General features: G+C 46.4%; 1 protein-coding gene across 1 annotated transcript; it reads left to right on the top strand.

Moving 5' to 3' along the window:
- Nucleotides 1–7,399: 7,399 nt before the first annotated feature.
- Nucleotides 7,400–19,280, top strand: T265_05239 (hypothetical protein; the record flags this gene model as incomplete). The annotated part of the gene is made up of 6 exons (XM_009170208.1): nt 7,400–7,595; nt 7,631–7,997; nt 10,876–10,999; nt 16,143–16,310; nt 17,343–17,495; nt 19,068–19,280. The coding sequence occupies 6 exons, from the start codon at nt 7,400–7,402 to the stop codon at nt 19,248–19,250; spliced, it is 1,191 nt and encodes a 396-aa protein (XP_009168472.1).
- Between the last annotated feature and the right edge of the window lie 894 nt (nt 19,281–20,174).

The raw sequence follows: 20,174 nt of genomic DNA, 5'->3' as shown, positions 1-20,174 counted from the left end.
GTGGACTACGAAACGCGTCTCGTGACGCTTGATCTCTTTCCCCTGGAGTGCCGTCGCCTCCGAGGGGACCTAATTCTTACCTACGCCTTGTTTGAACAAAGCTTGGCAAACAGGTTTTTTACCGTTTACCCAGCAAACACCCGGCGGGGACATAGTAAGAAAATCTTCAAGCTCAGGGCACACACATCCGTTAGACAAAACTTTTTTTCATTTCGGGTAGTAGCTGCGTGGAATGACCTTCCTCCGGCGGTTGTACACGCTCCTTCTCGAACCCAATTTAAAGCACTATTAGACATTTATTTGTGCGAATCCTCGCGCTGGCGAGCATACTGCCCCGCGCTGAGAACATAAAGAGCAGTGCTACACCCTTTTTTCACTTGTGCCTTTCAGGTGAACGACAGCCACTGACCGACAAGAACAAAACCGACCCGGGAGACTTGGGCAATAGCCTCGATCCTGTGTATCAATCCGTGATCCGTGACTGGACGAATGGGTGCCAAGCCTTCGCACAATGGAATTGGGTTTTCGGAAACTGCGACGTGTCCTTAAAAGGGTCAGGTAATTGATTTTATAGAACAAGTCAAATCTTTTGAGCCCATCTGGGCATCCAAGGGCATCAGTGATGCTAGGGAATTACTCCACCAGACATTTTCCGCCAGAGGTATGATTGCTTCAGTGGACAATGAAATTCGACGAGCTCTAAAATATGGATGTGGATATGGATGTAGGTTGGTTTTTGGCTTGAGCACATACGCAACAAAATGCAACGTTTTGACGTAAATAATTTTTCCCATTCACAAAGGTTTTGCAGCTAAGGGCATTGTGCGGCTAATTGGCCCCGGCCGGATGAATGACGAACCGGCTTTGTGCCATACTCTGATTGGTCAAAACATGGGTCAATCAGAGCCTAGGATTAGGCCCTGCGGTTTTAGCCGAACAACGAATAGTCACGGATTCACGGGGTCTAGGATTTCGCTCAAGCTCCCTGGGTCGGGTTTGTTCTTGTCGTTTAGCGGCTTCCGTTCACCTGGAAGGCACACGCGAAAAAAGGGAAATCGCTGTTCTCCAACCAATAAACCATCTTTCCCACACGCGCTTTATAGGCTGCGCTTGTTGAGACATGTGCTGTGTATTGTAATATGCACGCGTAATGTCTGCGTGTATAAAAGTATCCAAACTCACTGTGTGGATGTTCTGCGAATAGCAGCCAGGTGAGCTGAAAGAGGAGAATGCGGCGCCTTAGTTGGATGTATCAGTAAGTTGGTAACTCTCGCCAACTGTCCACATAGAAGCACAAGAACGTAGGTTCAACAGTTTATTCTCCGAGCCTCTGAACACGTGGGGATTGAAGAAACAGGGGTACAAACGGTGTTAGTCACTGGGGAGGGCCATCAATCTCCTCTGTACGGTATTCAGAGATGTCTTCATTGCTACCATCGTTACCGCCGCCGATTCTGAAAGTAGATAAAAGAGATTGTGATTAACGACGGCGCGCAGTTTGACATCCATCGGCACATTACACAGGCCCCCGTCGCAGCAAGGCGTTGTCCACAGCGCTGTCAGATATCATCTGCGCCGACTTGAGACGGTCGACATGCACTACGGTTGACTGATCAGGCGTTCCAGGGTGGGCAAGTCGGTAGGTTACGTCGGTGATGGCTTAATCTATCGTATGCGGTCCCTTCCAAGCACTATGGAACTTAGCCGGTATACCAACAGGTGGAACGGGTTCATACAACCAAACCCTCTCGCCAGGGTTGAACAACCTATCTTGCGCCGTTCTATCGTAGTACCCTTTATGATATCTCTGTGAGGCACGCAAGTGTTGTCGAGCCAGTTCGTGACTGCGAACGAGACCGGCCTGCATGCGTCGCACGGACACTGAATACAACGCCTCAGGAGCCGGGGTAGGTAGGATTGTATCGGAGGGTAGATGCATCTCCCGGCCTGTCGTCATAAAGGATGGGGTCTGTCCGATGGACGCGTGGGTAGTAGTACGGTAAGCCAGTAGACAACGTGGTAGTGCAACATCCCACTGTTCGAATGTCTCATGGTAGATAAACGCTTTCAGCAACTCTTTCAAAGTTCGATTTGTGCTCTCCACCATGCCATTGCACTCGGGGTGGTACGCCGTAGTGCGAGTCTTTTTTATATTCAGTATGTGGCACAACTCTTTGAATAAGACGCTTTCGAGCCTTGGTCAGTGTGTATTTGGTAGGATACACCCCAACGCGCGATCAACTCGGTGAGCAGCTTCTTGGCCATTGTCGAGGCATCTATCTTTGGAATTGGAATAGCCTCGCACCACTTGGTGAAATTATCGACCATCACCAGGATGTAAATGTTACCTCGGTCCGTTCTAGGCAACGGCCCGATAATACCCACACCAACCAATTCGTTTGAGAACCCCGCCTTTATCGTTTGCAGTGGTGCCGGGGCACTTGGTTTTCGTTCCTTTACTTGACCACACTCTGCACGATTGACAGAACAGCGCAATCTCACGCTGGATGTATGTCCACCAAGATCGGCGACGTCCTGACTCTTCCAGTTTGTTCTGTCCAGCATGGCCTAATTCTTTATGAAGTCGCTTCAAGCCCGTTTCAACTGCACTGCTTGGTACCACAATACGACGCAAGTAAGTAGGACCTTTTTGGTAGTAAAGGACACCGTCAGTCACACGCATTTGAGACCAAAGGGCCTAAAGATAACGCGTCGGGTAGCTAGAACCCGCGATTTCGTCACTGAATGACCGGTGTTAGTTGTGGAAGAGCCGCTCATATAGGAGTTTCAATTCGGTGTCCGAGGATTGAACTGTGGCCCACTCCTCACTTTCCGGTGCGCGTAACGACATCGATAAGACGTAAGAGCCGGAGCATGATGGACAATCACCATGATCGCGGGTTGGTTGGCGGGACAAAGCATCTGCATTCCCGTGTTGTTTACCTGCTCGTTGCTGGCTCTCGAAATCGTACTCTTTCAGGTACTCCTGGCATCGGTCTAATTGGCTTTCGGGATCACGGAAGTTTTGTGACCACAGTAGCGATTTGTGATCGGTTTGGACCGAAAACTTGCGACCAGTAAGGTAGTGGCGGAATTGTCGCATGAAGTTTACAAGGGCTAACATTTCCTTGCGTGTCGTACAGTATCGCTTCTCTCGATGTGAGAAACTTCGGCTGGCATATGCGATTACTCTTTCCATTGCGTCACCTGAGCGCTGAGACAGCACCGCACCAATTGCGTTCTCACCTGCGTCCGTATCGAAGATAAAGGTGGCGACATATCCGGATAGGTCAAAATAGGTGTGGAACACAGGCAGTCGCGGAGCTGCTTGAATGCTTTGGCTTGTTTTTCAGACCAAACAAAGGGAGCGTTCTTTTGCAGGAGGGATGTGAGTGGAGTAGCGATATTAGTGAATCCAGCTACGAAGCGGCAATAATATGAAGCCAGTCCCATGAAGCTACGGATCTCATCAGCTGATTTTGGGGTTGGCCATGTCTTAACTTTCTCAATCTTGGCGGGATCCCACTGAATTTCGCTGGCCGAGATTACATGCCCGAGGTAACTTACTTCTCGTTGGAGGATCGCACATTTCGACGGTTTCAGCTTCATCCCGAGTTGATTGAAAAGGTCCAAAACAAGTCTTAGGTTGGCGTTGTGCTCCGAAACTGTTTTGCCGTGTACGATAATGTCATCCAGGTAAACTAGGCACTTATTCGGAACTAGTCCATGCAGAGCTGGGTACATTAGCCGCTGGAATGTGGCTGGAGAGTTGGTCAATCCAAACGGCATGGTTTGAAACTCATATAAGCTTGATGGGATCGCAAACTCGGTCTTGCTACGGTCACTAGGCTGTATTTCCACTTGCCAGTACCCAGAAGCTAAATCCAGTGTGCTGCACCTCCTAAGGCGTCGAAGGTATCATCAATGCGGGGTAGTGGAAAAGACTCTTTTCGAGTGACTGCATTCAGCTTGCGATAGTTAACACACAACGGTAAAGAACCATCCTGTTTCTTCACCAAAACTACTGGCGAGGCCCATGGTGACGTGGAAGGTTTGATGATGTCCTTGCTCATCATGTCATTGATCATTTGATTTAGCTGGTTTTGGTACTGAATCGGGACACATCGTGGTGGTAGGCGGACGGGTGTAGTGTCGATACGATGTTGTACGTGTTTCGTTCGACCAACATCAGAATTCTTCCAAGCGAAAACATCGATATACTCCGACAGGACACTCCCTAGTTCTGCCGTCGTCGACAAGCTCATTGTAGGTGACAGTCGTGACAGCAGTACGTCTATGTCGATCGACATGGCGGGACAACATTCATCGGCGCAGTCAGCACTCGTGATGATGGGTATTTGGTTGCCCTCTAATTCGATGGTACCTGCTAGGAGGTCGATCTTCGCCCGTTGACTTTTCAGGAAGTCTACTCCTAGTATGACATCCCAGGGTAAGCTATCAACGACTAGCATGGGCTGGTGAATAGTTGTTTGATGCAGAGTTAGCGGTACCGTTGACCAACCCGTAGAATGGACGGGTCCACCGTTGACAGCCATGAGTTTAAAAGGGCAGTGTCTGAAGGAACCCTCACCTAAGGGTAAGCTTTTGCTGTTAATCAGGCAACAGGCTGCCCCAGTATCAATCAGTATTCTACATCCCCTATCCCAGACATGCCCGTCTACTGTGGGAGGTGTCCGGTGAGTACTCAAAAAGTCAAAGGTGCAAATTGGAACAAACCGGAATTGGGTGAACTCACGTGGTCCATTGTGTCCAAAGGTCCGGGCGCGTCTCCCGAAGCGCTGGCAGTAGGGGCAGTCACGGCTCGGGATGGGCCATCTCGAAAGGTTGGTTGGGGCTGGACGCTGAAAAGTAGAGTGAAAGTACGGTCGGTTGGGGCGCAATGGCATGGGGTGGTATGGTCGTCCTCGGGTTGGTGTCCAACGTCGGCTTTGTTGTTGAATGTGGACGGGGGCGAGGTGTGCTGTGTTCGGCTCTCGATCCCTCTGTAGGACGCTCAAGATGTCCTCCACCTGGTTCGCTACTTGTAGTGCCTCTGCAACCGAGTGAAGAGGACTACCCAAAAACCGCTCGCGGAGTTTAGGCGCTTGGGTACCGACAATGATCTACTCAAGGATCTTTTCTTCCCGCTGTCCGTCGGTTAAATCCCGAAACGTGTCTTCACTTATTCGACGCAGTTCTCAAACAAAATTTGACAGTCTTTCGCCCGACAGTTGGATTCGTGACTGGAACCGATATTGATGTTCGACTGGGTGAGTCCGCTCCGTCAAGCGTGCGCGAAGCCGTTCGAAGACATCTTCCGTGACCCCGTCTTTCAAGATATGTTCATCTCGCACTATATCCCGAGCTTCTCCATCCAATAATCAAAGCAACACGCTTTCGTTCACTGGCAGGAAACAGCTGGACTTATTCTGATGTGCCCGCAGCCCAGCGGCGAAAATTGTCACCCGGGCAGAACTTATCTGGGGGTGGAATAGTTTTGGAGGAGATCGAGTGTGGATGAATCCAGCGCTAATAACCGAGGACAGAAGTGAGAAAAACGATTGTAACGTTCTGTAGCACAATGACCAAAATGAACCGCCGGATGCGACAGGCTCTTCAGTTTTTCCGTGAGATCTGGTACGCATCATTTGTACGAATCCTGGCGTGGTCGCCAATTGTGATATGCACGCTATGGAAGCACCAGAGGACAGTGATTCTCTGAAGGCAGGTGTTCACGGCAATTTCTGTGGATGGAAAACAGAAACAAAGCTCACGAGCCGAAGCTCAGTAAGCAAGGTTGTACATCACCAATACTTACATATAAATCAATCAAACTGACAGACACCGTTACTACAGTATGTCAGAGGAATCTGCCTTGCAGAACTCTTTTTGCCCCGCCGACATACACCGACAAGTGTATGTACGTCATCTGAGACAGCAACATCAGTGTGCTTCACTGGCCTGCAATCATGGATTTTATATAGTTAAAGTTATAGTTAAAGCCCTACAGTGGGTTAAAGGAAAGTATTGGATGGGGGGATCGCAAGCATCCTGAGGTGGCTCCAGCTCGGACCGTCCAACCAGATAATCCCGAGAGGAACTGACAACACGACATGGATCACCCGCCACTTTTTGTAATGTTTTCAGCCAAGCTCACGGGGGGGTGTCCTATCCCTGAAGGCGGACCGCACCAACAACGCCTTCACTGTTAATAATCCCTTTCAGTGCAGTTCGAATGTGTTTCATTGAATGAACTGTCAACGGCGTATGAAAGCGGTGACCAACAAATTCAGTGGGGTCGGCAGCTATCGCCACCCCGGACGAGGATCCCCGGGACACAATACTGGCAGATATAGCTCAATCACACTCTCAGTAGTGTTCGTCCATCATACCTATCCCCTTTAATGCGTAGCTGTCCAGTTTTCTTAACTAGCCGGTCATGCCATCGCCTTGCGTGCTTGGCTATATCTCCCACGATCTCCCATTTTTGGTGATCGAAGCTAGCAGCTGGAACGAACCTACCTTTGGCGCAAGGTTCATTGCTGCTAAATTTACACGGATGGGAGGTTCAGGTGGTTGTGCATGCGGTTCTTAGCAAACCACGTGTAGCATCACCCGTTATGTGCGAATGTTTATGGGTTTCGTTCGATGGGAAAGGCTAATTTGGTATTGGATACCCATTCAGCCCTGCTAATCGCGTCATACCCATCACCTTTAACTGTGGGGATAAGCTCTTTTTCTTAATTCCTACTAGCTGCGTGGGAACTGTGAGCACTATCCACTACTTTCCGACCCGAGTGTATGAGCTTCCAGTTTCTTACTTCCGTTGGTCAATAAGGGCGCACCGTCTCCTGGTACGTAGCCGGTTTGTCCGACAGTCAGCCAGTCGAACCGTCGGTAACAGAGAAAGGATGACGGTCTCGTAGAAACTACACCACTTTCCGCTCAACGAGAGTGACCCTACTCCAAGGGGAGCATCAGATTCTGGGTAAACTTCATGAGATGTGGATCCATACATTTGTCTAGTCTGCCTTAGAAATTCGGCTCCAATCAGCGTACTTGATTCCGGTAGCGTGGCTATCGCATTTACACGGTCAGAGATATTGTTGGGGATTGCTTGGCTTCCAGGGTTGATAATTTCCGATAAATCCGGCGACCCAGATAGATGTAACCCATGATTGAGCGATATTAGTCTATCGCATAGGCACCGACCAGTATCGCTGGATAATTACTATTGAATGGCAATCGTGAGAGGCCGACGGCTCTAAATCATCAGTTACGCCGTCACTCGAAAGCCGATACTGACTATACATTTTACTTCCATATTTTAGATTTTGCTTTTACTTCTATCGAATATCTACTTTCCTGTGATTCAGCACCTGCACAGAAGTGGGGCAACATGCCAATGAAGTGTTTTCCTGGTCCGGGAAACTTCCGTGTGAAACTTGCCCTGTCACTCATCACCCTTAGGCCGATCAGTATAACGCAAATTCGAAATAAAAGTTTGAATCCTGGGGTCGATGCCGCTGAAGTTTCACTTCTCAAGTTAATTGATGAAGTCTCCAATGGTACAGAAATAAAAATCAGTGACACAGGTATTGGATATCCTTTACATTCATACGTTGTTTAGGTACTACTGTAACGTGCAAACCTGGGATTCTGGTCGGAGGGACTTTCACGTTTGAATGCTGCGGGGAGAGGGGTCTCGGCTACTTTATTGAATTTCTCCTTTTGATAGCTCCTTTCTGTAAACAACCTATAAATGCTACTCTTATGGGAGTGACAAATTCTTCGATTGACCCTTCCCCAGATATGATTAAACAGGCGTGGTTTCCCGCCTATCGAGAACTCATCGGGCCAAGCGCTGCAGCTGCCTTGGAGTTGACCATCACCAAACGTGGCACGGCACCAAATGGCGGTGGGGAGATAGTCTTCTCTTCCAAACCGTGTACTGGGATATTACCAATGATGAAACTGAATGAAGGAAAAGTGTACAGGTTGGTTTAATCTGATTACGCCAATATGTTTTAATATTTTTTACAACTGAGAGGAACACTGATAGTAGGTTCTGTCTCAGGTTTCCAATCCAGAGAGATAATAGCTGCCACTGAATAGAACGTCAGTGTTTCACTACAGTGAACTGGTCTCATTTTTTTGGAAATCCGAGGATTTTAAATATCTCTGTTGCTGGTTGTCTTCGATGCAAAATAGTCTCACTATGTCAGTTGAAAATTCAGTTGGTGTTACCGGGATACTCAGCTGGGTCCCCCGTTTGTGATAGTGTGTGATGTTGAGCAGCTGTCACTAAGCCGTTACTACGTGCATACTGATTTTAACGAAGACCATTTTCCTCCACGTGTGTACTGTGGAAACATGTTGATTTGGTGACAATTTCGTCTCCCGACCGTAAGCAGAGTCTTGTGCCACCACACCGACGCTACTAATGTTTAAGGTTATCAAAAGCCATACTTGAGTTAGAGTGCTGTGGAGCACTATGCTTATTTCTGAAGTTACACTGGCTCTAACGGTTTTGTGGTATGAAATCAATGCATGAATCTCGAATACCGGATTGGCGCCACTTGTGGCATCAAAAGTGTGTATCACTGGGCCTCAGATGAAGTTTATATTAGGGAGAGATCAGATGATTAGAGATTAGAGAGAGTGGATACTGTTGGTACGGTCCGGTTCGCAGGATGGGGTTTCCATGATGCCCCCGCACTCAACTGGACACATTCCAAGACAGAGTCTCTCATACCAGGTTGGTCAATGGTTAGAGGTCTGACGAACACAGTCTCCTGGCCCTCCAGGTTGGGGGTTGGAACATGTGGCGACTTGTTCCGTAGGAATGGTAATGCATTTGCATTTCCCGCCAAACACCGCTGCCTTGCGGTTAGGCTTTTGAGCCAAAGGCTTTGGTTGAGGACCCTAATCGTCCTCCTGTCTAGGTGTGGGCGCCCTGGCAGTATCCCAGCCCTCGTACAACCATGACCTACACAACTAACAATATTCTCATGATGATTCCAAGACATCGCGAATGATTGATGTCAGTTTCGCCTGTGCTTCCAGTTCCTCATCGGATTGTCTTATTGGGCGCTCGGGCGTGGAGGCACCCAAGAAAGCTTGTGATAGGCCATCACCAACCTACCCTTTTCCCTTCTTTCTTTACTGCACGTTTGTCAGTATATGATTAAATAAACTTCGCTGCCCATTCGCGTAATCATCCGCTCTCTGGTGTGTTGCGCACTCGAATGATTCTGCCAGAAACAGAGAACGAGGATTGCCGAATGATTGGCTTTAATCTTCTATCAATTTCAGTACATCAGCTAAAACATTAGGAAACAATTAGCTCAACGATTAGCGAGTAAAAAGTTAAACACAACGTCAGTATATAACATGATGTACCTGAGTTATATTCCAAAGTTGCTTTCGTGATCTGCTAATCTGACAAGCGACTCTTTTTGGCTGGAGTTACTTTTGTTATTGCACTATTGGAAATTGTCCAGTGTCCACATCGTATTTTTTGGTGTTATTCGTCGATATACGAGTGATAGAATGCGAGATTTACGAGGATTGATCTGCGGACACATAACCAAAAATTCAACCGTGGCTTGTACACGAGTTTCTCTCCCGAACCCGATTTTGTTGAAATACAGCCTGACGCAGTCGTATTTAAGGAAGTGGAAATTCAAAAGAACACAATCTTACCACCGCCACCAACACCACAACAATAACAACAGACAAACTCATCTTCTCTTATCCGAACAGGTGGAGTCATTTCAGGAAGGCCAATAAGAGTGATTACTATGTTTGGAGCTCACTGTTTAGGTTAGTGAGCTTGAGATATCTCAGCGATTGAGACGCAAACTTTCTGACCGGAATGTTCAACCTCGGCTTCTCGACTGCTCCTGGTCGGACAATCTGACAGTATCCCAGCTCTCGTTTTCCCTTCAGGTGGCCTGAGAGATAGGCGCCGAAAGGGTGTTATCCGGGTTGACCACGAAACTCCTAACTTCCCTCCTAGGTCTTCTCCGAAAGTATTCTCGTCCATGGTCTGCGTAGGTGTAGCGATTGGCGTTTAGACCGATTCATTCGTGTAGTGACTCACTACACGAATGAATCCGCCCACGGTAATATATGTTCGTCCACTCACACAGCAAAGGAAGTTGATCAAGATAAAACTAGCTACGTCTACAGTTTATTTTCTTGAGATGTCTGACGATCAGCGAAGCATAGTGCGATTACATAATTGTAGGTCTAGCCGGTGACAATGCAGTTCACTCACGTGTGACCTTTTTTATCCTCGGTTTCTAGCGTTTTTGGTACCGTGCTTGGTGTGGTCTCCCAACAGCCCGAAATGAACGAACTACCAAATGACCTGCGTTTAGCCCAAATGCTTGTTTTATAATCATGAGCCTGTTCATTCAGTACGAACTTCGCATAAACATAGCCAGTTAACTTGTGGAATTCGATTTACCGACTGTCGAATGGCTCGTGCTCTTCGTGTAACTTTTTACCCGAAATAACAAGGGGAACCCTATCGTCTCTGATATCACTAATAAGGGTTGCTACTACTTGCTTGCAAGAGCATAGACCAGAAACTGGGTGCTTTTCGCGTGACCCCCACTACGAGGTATGGTTCAAACCCTAAATTGTTCAACCACTTATCTTTCTGAACCGACTCGATGACAAATGCTGCCAACCGATGTTGAGATTAGCAGTCGGCATAAGTTTACGTAAAGGGGAAGATTGAAGATTCGGCTGGATTCGGTCTATTCTCCTGTCAAAACCAAATGCGTATGTAAATGAGATTAATTGAACATTGATTCTGTTTAAACAAATCTTATGTGATGTGCTGCTTGCTTCTGTCCTTTCTAGGATTCGTGGAGTTGCCTGGACTTGCCGCGTCAACTCCGGATATGGGCATAAACTAATGTCAGGTGCCAAGTCCCTGCTCAATCGGCTACTTAGTGATGTCTATGTTACTCTAGATCATCGAAAAGTAAGCCTGTTTTCACTCTAGGTATCAGGTTCTGGCTTCCAGTCGCGTTTTCAACCGTCAATGTTCCGTCAGGGAAAGTGTTTTACCAGTATTGATCCTAACATTACGTTGTCACACCTTTTGCTTTTCACTTGTGGATCATGATAGTCAATTCTAAGAAACACCATCCAGGATTGAGGGAATTGAGTTGACAAACCTATAGCTACGTTTCCCAGATAAGTTCTCCCACTATCCAACCATGGTGAAGTTCATTTTTTCGCCAATGTGTTGGCGGAGTTTAGGTAGTATTTTTTATAACCATTTACAGTACGATTCTGAGGTAAATGACTTTCATGTTGAAACAAACAACTTGTATGGTTCATTCTCGCACATCAAAGTAGACCGTTTGAAATGGAATGCGGAAACCCAAGGATGTGATCAATATTTCTGCACCAACTTGCGGCCACCTTTGGTAATTAAGAAGATTCTGGTGATTGAACATAACCTTACAGGAACAACACTTTGTACAAACAAGGCTTATGTTATTAGTGCACTGTTCGTGATCCATAATGCAAATCAGAAGGTATATGCACTAATAAAAGTTTTTAGCATAGTTGACAGTGCTCGGTTGCAACACGTATAAAAATAAATACATTGCGAAATGGGAGCAAGTCAAAAAAGGAACTTATCATATGTGAGAGTCCCTTGGTGAACGGCAGGAACGTGTTTTCTCCGCAGTTTAGCTGCTATACGTATTCCGTAATTGTCCATGGAGACTTGGAGTGTTTGGTTGACTTCCTGCTCCCTGCGCGCGCGAGTCTGTGCTGACTGTGTTCGGTTTCCCTATTTGTAGATCCGTTTGCGTGCACGTGGGCGCGTCAGCACATGAGTAGTTGCTACGCTCACTAGACGATACGGATGTCCGATGAGTCACCTTAATGTGACGTGGTTTGTGAGTTGAAAAAAGAACAAGTCTCGTGATCCAGTGAGCGACTGTGAGCTGAACAGTCAAATATGTGGGTGACCGGGTAGCTACAATCTCTTGTGAAGAAAAGTTTTCGATTTCACCTCTGTGCGCCTATTGACATCAACACGCTTGTTTGCTGGGTCGTTGACCTACTCCCCGAAGATTTATTCCATTGTCTGGTCAGTCTTTCCCGACTGAATGGCCCCAATGGAATTAGAATGGCTGGAACCACTTCCATGTGGAATTACTTTTTATTTGGTTCAGTTTTTAGAACACTCTTCGGTAACGATAATGCTGAGCGAGTTTCATTTTCGTAAATGCAAGTGATGCGTAACTCCCATTCGACCATAGGTGGAGATCCAGTAAAATGGTCATTATAGCAAGAAGAATGATCCTAAGCACTCAACTCAGGCAGTTCGTTGCCATATACCATATATTCTAAACTGTTAGGCTAAGACACCATAAGATCTAAGTATCCGACGAATGGCTGTCCGCTGTAACCACTCTAAGGCTCGCCGTCTGCGTAGTCACTAGACGACTTTGGTAGAGGCTCGGGAGTGTGTAAAACGAGTTTAAAATAGTGCTGCCGTTCAAACTATCAACTTTTCGGTTGCGTTCCCACTTCCGAACCCGTAGTAAAAAGGAGGATGTGGATAAAGTCTCGTCTTATGCCTCTGACGTCTGCCGCGAGCCTAAAAACGGTGGATTTTACAACCAGACTTTGTTTAACAGTAGCATCCGGGGCTCCGATTTTCGGGGAAATGCTGTCCAATAGTTTTGAAGAATGGCATTCAAAAATCTTGTCATAATTCAAACTTGATGTCAGAACTACACCACTCCGCAAAGACTGCTTTTGTTTAGTCCTTGTTGCAGCGCTTTCGGATTGAGGGCTTACCTGGCAAGCAAATCGTCCCCTTGCCATCCTTCAACTTCGCTCGGACTTTTCTATTCGTGTAAATTTCTGTGTGCCCTCCACTGCAGTCGCACCTGTGCAGATCGTTTTCAAACGGTCTCCGCAGAATCCATTTTTAGTGGAGTTTTACGAAGAATGCTTCCAGTTACCGTGCAATAGTCGTGCTACGTGCGAGACCTTAGCAGTCATCACGTAGCTTTGGCTTATTGAACAGAAAGACATTTCTTCTGTCTAAAGGCCATCCTTCGAAGAACCCCACAGCTGGCCTTTGCTTGGTGATTGGATTTATACCGGAGACAAATTTCCCTACGGGTTGAAAAGTTGTCTTTCTTTACTTCATGTGGTCTCTAACTCATAGCGCTTCGGTTACTTCCACTAACGCCTCTTCAGATGACCATCTTGTAAAACTGGATTTTTCTTGTCATGGTCCCAACAAATACTTTTCAATGCGAGCCGCGCCCTCGGCTGTATCATACCACTATAACTTCTGGGTCTTGCTGGTGGTGGTGGTGGAGGTGGGCGAGACGGCCCAAGTGGTAAGAGCGCGAATTTACTGACCGGAAGGTCCGTGGTTCGAATCCCACCTCCGCCTCTCGACTTCCCCTGTCTAGGCTTGGGCAACCTGGCAGTATCCCAGCCCTCGTGCTTCCTTCGGGTGGCATGGCAGCTAGGCACCGGAAGAGTGCTACAGCTGAACGGTTTTTTCTCGCTGCTGGTGCCATACGTAAAACAATAAATAACGGTTTTCCAACCGAAGGTGTCGGGAACGAAATGCGCAAAACTTTCTGTTTAAGGCATAAGATCGGACGTTTCTGCGAGGACAAACGATGAGACGGAAAACTTACAGTAAAATACCGGTGGTTGTTTTGCTGTTAGATGACTTCACTACGAATGCTGACTTGCATCAGATGCCCATAATTCTGCTTGAGCTTAACTCTATTTTTAAATTACAGTCGATCGACTACGGGGCCATCCAGCAACTTGAATATTGAGAGGGTCGACTAAAACAGTGTGAATGCACCAAAAATGAAAATGGGCCTCCAAGTCGTTTTCCGTCCCGCTTTGTTTCATCGGTTGGTTGATTAAGTTGGCTTTTGAGGATCTAGGGCTGTCTTGAAGGTTGCGGTTGCTCGCCGACCAAATGCAGCTCAGCTTGGAATCCGCAGTTTTACGCGAGTTATTAGTCGGGTCACCTTACGCGTTGAATACATAGAAAACCTGCTATTCCTGGTTCATCTCCGCTTACACTTTCACATATTGCATTTCCGCTGTCCTGCATCAATGTGAGTAGTCTCTCTGCAGGTCGTACCACGAGGATTGACAGCCACTGCGTCACTCTAATTTGAAGCTTTGGTGTGTCCGTTTTCAGTGACCGAAGTCAGTCTTCAAACCTGAGAGCCGGTCTAATTAGCTGCCTTTTATGTTCACACAATGAAGCAAGCAGAACGACAAGCGACTGTTGCTCCTGCCTTGGACGGGCAACACAGAGCGCCTTTTGCAGATGTATACTGATCACGGACCGTCTCTTTGCATTGTCAGTTCCCGGAACAACGGAAGTCGTTTGACTATGTGCTGTCCACGAACGAACCAGCATCGAATCAAAATAGACCAGTGCCATCAGGTATGGGTGGCTAGGATTGAGCACTGTCTGTCACTCCTTCTGGAATACTTTCGTGAGCTCATACACGTTGCTTGGCAATTGAAAAGCTCGTAGACACAAAATGAAACAAACATAACCGAACCTGCTTCTTTAAAGCCTGCTTACCGGTTAGCTGTATGATGTAAACCGTTGACGGAACGAAGCATCCAAAGCTGTGCATGATGCCGGGACTTCTCTCTGCGGTACAACCCAGCTGGGCGTCAAGCATCGGATCTCAAAAACCTCAATGACTCTGATACCCGGGAGAGAACGTTTGAAATGTTGGGCGGAATATCTTGAACAACAACAATTGAGCTAACTACCTGCTACTTCTAATCCAGGCCTTTGATAGAAAAGTGAACTGTGAATTATGGAGATCTCTTCAAAAATATATGCCTACTCGCCTACTTATAATGTATCCCAAACAAGGAAGGTTTTCATCCCGGATCTATTTAATGATTCCTTTTCGGAACTAATAATAACGTGGTCAGCTGGCATCGCCCTCTTAGTCAAGAAACATCTGTGTAGCGAAGATTTGGTTTTTTGTGGCCAGTAATAAGTTTGAAGTGCCAGTACTTTGTGACGTATGTAGTTTGTCGTTTTTAAGCTTTCCCGGTTTTTTGTGTGTGTTCACATCACTCTTGTTCGAACCTCCCCCCATCTGTCGTAACCCAGTTGTTTTGGTTTGTCCTTGTCGAAACGGAAGCATTCGAGCTCGTTATATATTGCAATATCCTTGGTCTTTCCGAGGTTTGAACCCTGGATATCTGACTTGGGACAAGGGTGGTAATACTTCAATATGGTGAAACTCGAGTCCAGACATTGGGGGAGAGGGCCAATGAAAATAATTAGGTGATGACGTTTGAAGGACTGGTCAAAGGAGAGTGATGTGAATACAGGAAGAGAAAGTTTACATCTGCTGAGTATACAAGTAACAGACTACAAGCACTCACAATAGGGCTTCAGACTGGTCAAGGAGACCGAGTGTTTGTAACTTCGAAGTCCCTTGTGTGGGAATGCGATTCCGGCTGATCCTGCTAGTGTCCGCTCTGGAAAAACTAATACCATCCGGGACCGGAAATAGGACTTACTGTAGTGAAACGGAATGCTTTATTAGTAGTTAAGTAGGCGCGTATTTCCGAACCGTATTGTCGGCACTGCTTTCAGTTCATGTACAGCTTTAAGCATATTACGTTGCTCTCGTAATAGAAGAGTTCGTTGTATGAAGTGCTGAAGATCCGCCTGCGATATATCCCATTAGGCGTTCCGAAACCCACTGATTTATTAACCATTTTATATCGGGGTAATACGATATCTGCGGCCCTTACCCTTATGTAACACTATTCGATAAGCGTCTTTTCTGTGGAAGACTCACTGGACGTAGTTCCTTTCTTACCGCTGAATCACTGGGCTTTCGTGGTGTTGAATCTTGCCTGCATAATGTTTGAAACTTTATTAGGTATTTGAGAAGCAACTTATTTCAGACAGACATGCATAGTTTACCCCAATACAGGTAGTACGCAACTGATCCGTCAAAAAGTCCATCGATGGGTTGGTGATCACACTGAGTGTCCATATATCTCTTCTGAGCAATCCTAATCTGATAACATAATTTGTTCCCTATTTCACTCCTTCCGTGTAACAGGATGAAAGCGCCGGGCGTAGTCCTGGTTTTGGAATAACCTTATGGGCTGAGACAAAGGAGGGTGCGGTGTACTCCGCTGAGGCAATAAGTGAACCAGAGACTCCGAGCGCTGTTCCTGTGGACGCTGAGGCAGTAGGAAAGTCAGCAGCAAGTCATCTGTTGGATGAGGTAGGTTTGCTTTGTTTTCCATCTGGACGAGATGGTGAAATCTACAATTCACAGCTGATTGAAATATAGCTGTCACCACTGTTATCATTGTTATTGATCATATTCAGGAACACATATGTGAAATCACCATCAATCCTGCAAGAACGCGACTCACGCTGTAACGAAAATTTTCGCGTTCCGATGGCTTTGGAGTACTTCCGAACAACGGACCTTCTGTACGACGAAATTTCCCCCGAAACATTTATCATTTTGCGGTGAAATATCACCAACCAGGCGACTTCCTCTCACTTCATTGTAGGTGTAACGAGGCTCTAGAAACCTCGTTTGAACATAGATAAGATGGCGGCGAGAGCAATTAGTGAGGGCCTTGTTCGGATTAGTGATTTAAAGGACGCGACTGCATACTACTATCCAGGAAGAGGTCATAAATTGGTCGAGTCTTGTAACATCTCTGGTGTACTAGCTTGAAGTTGAAAAATCTTGATATGGAAAATGAGATTAATCCATATATCTCGCAGGTATGTTCAATAACTAAGAAGGAGATTGTGCATGGTTTGCAGGACAACTGAACTTTTTGTATGAGGTTGTCGGCAAATAGTCCTATCCTCCTTCCTGAAGGAGTTGAAACAACTGAGTGTCCAAAACGAGAGGAGAGTTGAGAGAACCAACAGAAGCCTAGCTGCCTCAACCATTAATATCAGCTACCGATGGGAGGCATTTAAGAACTATGCTCCGCTTAACATAGTATTTCGTGAAACGGGATCCAATGGTCCGTTTTCCATTTGTTTCTTGGTCTTCCATCAGATCTAATTCCCCCGCTCACCCTGCTCTATCGGTTTTTACAGCCCTTTTTATCACAGGATGCCTAGTCTGCTTGTTTGCGCCCTCCACAGTATTTCCTCATGTGTCCGTAGTACATCGGTCGAGAAGGTCTCATATTAGGATCTTCCCTGGTCTCTCCAAACTATATTAAATTCACCTTTGCTTTATATCCTATTTGATTACGTCATGACATACTTTCTGCTCCCATAGATTTACAATGGGGGCTTTGTGGATTCAGGGGCGCAATCTCTTATTCTTTTTCTGATGGCTTGTGAAGCCGGGAGAAATGCCAGCCAGTTGGCCATCGGATCACCTACCTCCTATACCGTCGCAACATTGCAGCTGATTCAGGAATTCTTGGGTGTAAGTTCTTTGACACGGTTCCACTGGTTTTGGTTACTCTCGTCCAAAAGTTGATTGTCATGGCCTCTCAGTTCTCCAGCTGGTTTTCGCAGCTAAACCGTGATCAAAGTTTGTTTGTTATGATTCATTGAGGACGGAGCTTTTGAACTTCACCTTATCACTATCCCAGTTTGTTCGTGAACACCTATATCCGAATAGGCGTTCAAATAAGGAACAAGGTTACTGGAACTTCGGATCCTAGATCTACCGAATGAACCTGAAAGATGATGAAACTGGTGTTGAAGTGTAGAAGGATTTTTATGAGCGCTAGGAGTAGCATATACCGAGGATCTCACCGCAGTTGTACTCTAGGACACTGCGGCAAGTTCAATTGTAAAATATAATGGAGAAATCTAAATCTCACGCCAGCGTAGTCTTCATTCATAAATGAGTGCTTAGCCGTATTTAAGTTTCCAGGACAACGCCATCATCGATGAGTTTGATGAAGGCGTCTTCCCAGTTGCTAATCCTTTGCAAAACTATCGTTTTGGTCGGTAAGCTGTGCCAATCGGACAGCAAAACGGGTTCCATGTATCAGATAGTTTCAATTTTTTATGGGTCTTCTGCACGCAACCTGAGTTGCTGGAAACAAACAAGCATTGGACGGACGTACTCATGAAAGTGTATAGACATACGTGGTCATAGCCTGTCATTGAGGTGCTTTGAGAGCAACGTTATTCGGTTCAACCATTCAAGGAGATGCCTGACTTAGGTGGAATGAGCCCATCTGATCACAACTCTTACGAGCAGCGGTTGGGAAGGTGGAGGTTGCTTGTCTTTGTGAAGCCTTGATTTTCATCCTGGTCGCAGACACAGACTGTTGTGTGGCCAAATATTAGTTCCAGATTTTCGAAAAGCACATCAGAGATGACTGTATTGAATGCAAAGTCAAGTCGAGTATTGATAACCTTTCGCTGCTTTCATGTCGTCTATCTGAACGAAGTTATCAAAATTGGACATTGCTGACAGTGTTTTTGTGCGATTAGTTTCAAACTGCGACAGTAGCTTTCGTTTATTGCAACAATTTTTAATCAGATCTGGGGGAACTACCAATTTATGACTTTAGACATGGATTTACGTACACTATCTGTATAGTGTTGAAAGTGTTTGGTGCACTTGTCCCCGTATTCTCATTTGGCCACTCCCTGCCTCATGGTAGTGTGAGGAGATTTGCTAATTCCCAATTGATATTTCGTCTTCTAACTGAAGCCAATCTGTGCTGAAAATCGGAGAAGCACTGTACAGCTATTCCATCCTTATAGGGAATAGCCAGCAGTGCGCTTCATGAAACTCCAGGGAGTTTCGAACGCGCAGACTCCCGGACATTGGTTTGGACAGTTAACCGTTCGGCCACGAGCGGCTGATCAGTACTTTGATTACCTCACACGTGGACACGATATAGCGTTACTCACCCTTCCATCACTGTCTGTATACTGTGGAGCAGTAGGTGGTTATACTGTTAGCGTTAGCATGCTAAGCAGGTCAGGAATATAGCCCTTTGACAATTCAGTGTCTTTTACTTCTTTATTACAGGTCACGTTCCACTTTGACTATCGGAACCGACTTGGATCTGGGAAACTCGCGACACAATCAGAAGACGGCACTTCCGACCCACCAGACCATCAACCCGAAGATTCCGCTTCACTTGACTCAGACGTACTTATCGCTACCTGTTTTGGTGCCGGAATAAAGAATGTTGCGCGTGCTGTTCGATGAACACATTTGTTTTCAGTTCAGAAAGGTGATGGGGAGGTGGTTCGTTCAGTTCAGCTGTAGCACCTTTCGGTGCCTTAACCGCCATGCCACCCTAAAGTTTCACGAGGGCTGGGATACTACCAGGTTGCCCAAGCCTAGACAGGGGAAGTCGAGAGGCAGAGGTCAGGTTCGAACCACGAACCTTCCGGTCAGTACATTCGCGCTCTAACCACTTGGGCCATCGCCCCCCGGGGAGATGGTTGATCGTAGAACTCTACGCCCATACCATTCTGGCAAACTCCGTCAGGGTTTAATAGACTGACAGTGCCGAGGCCAGCTAGTTAAGTTACATGCAGGGATTAAAGCAGTTGGTTCTGATAAGCTTTCTGAAAAGCATGCCTCCAATGTACAAAGGCGCTAGCATGAGAGAAGACAGGAAGGGTTCGAACTCTATTATGAAGATATTTGATTTCACTTTCACCAGGGAACTGCTTCAAGCGAAAAAAAACCCACCCTCAAACGAAAACAGTATCGCTGATTTAGCGTCGCACTACCAAAGCAGGTTTCTTCCACTGAATTTTTCAGTTGAAAACGGTATCCCTTTGTTCTAACCAGTTGTGCACTCGATCAACCAATTCAAAGTCTCCTCAATCAATTGTCCTCAACCTATCTCGAACTGCACAGTTCAGTTTGTCACGGAAGGTTGCTCCTTTGTTCAAATTTCGGTGACCTAAAATAAAGTACAGCACATGATCCGCAATTCGCGGCTTTGGTCGTTCGTGAATTTTTCCATAGGAATTTACTGTAAGGTGTTCGCAGAAAGTCCCGCAAACATCATCTGCCATTTTAAACGGAAATCGTTCTCACAATGTATAGTTTTTCATACGCTGAGACGCTAACTTGTTGAAAACAGTGTAATTTACCAACCTGGTGAATTTTGACGTA

Source organism: Opisthorchis viverrini (genome assembly GCF_000715545.1).
Source record: "Opisthorchis viverrini unplaced genomic scaffold opera_v5_97, whole genome shotgun sequence".
NCBI classification, from domain to species: domain Eukaryota; kingdom Metazoa; phylum Platyhelminthes; class Trematoda; order Opisthorchiida; family Opisthorchiidae; genus Opisthorchis; species Opisthorchis viverrini.
Note: the sequence above shows the minus strand (reverse complement) of the source record. Positions and strands in the feature narration are given on the sequence as shown.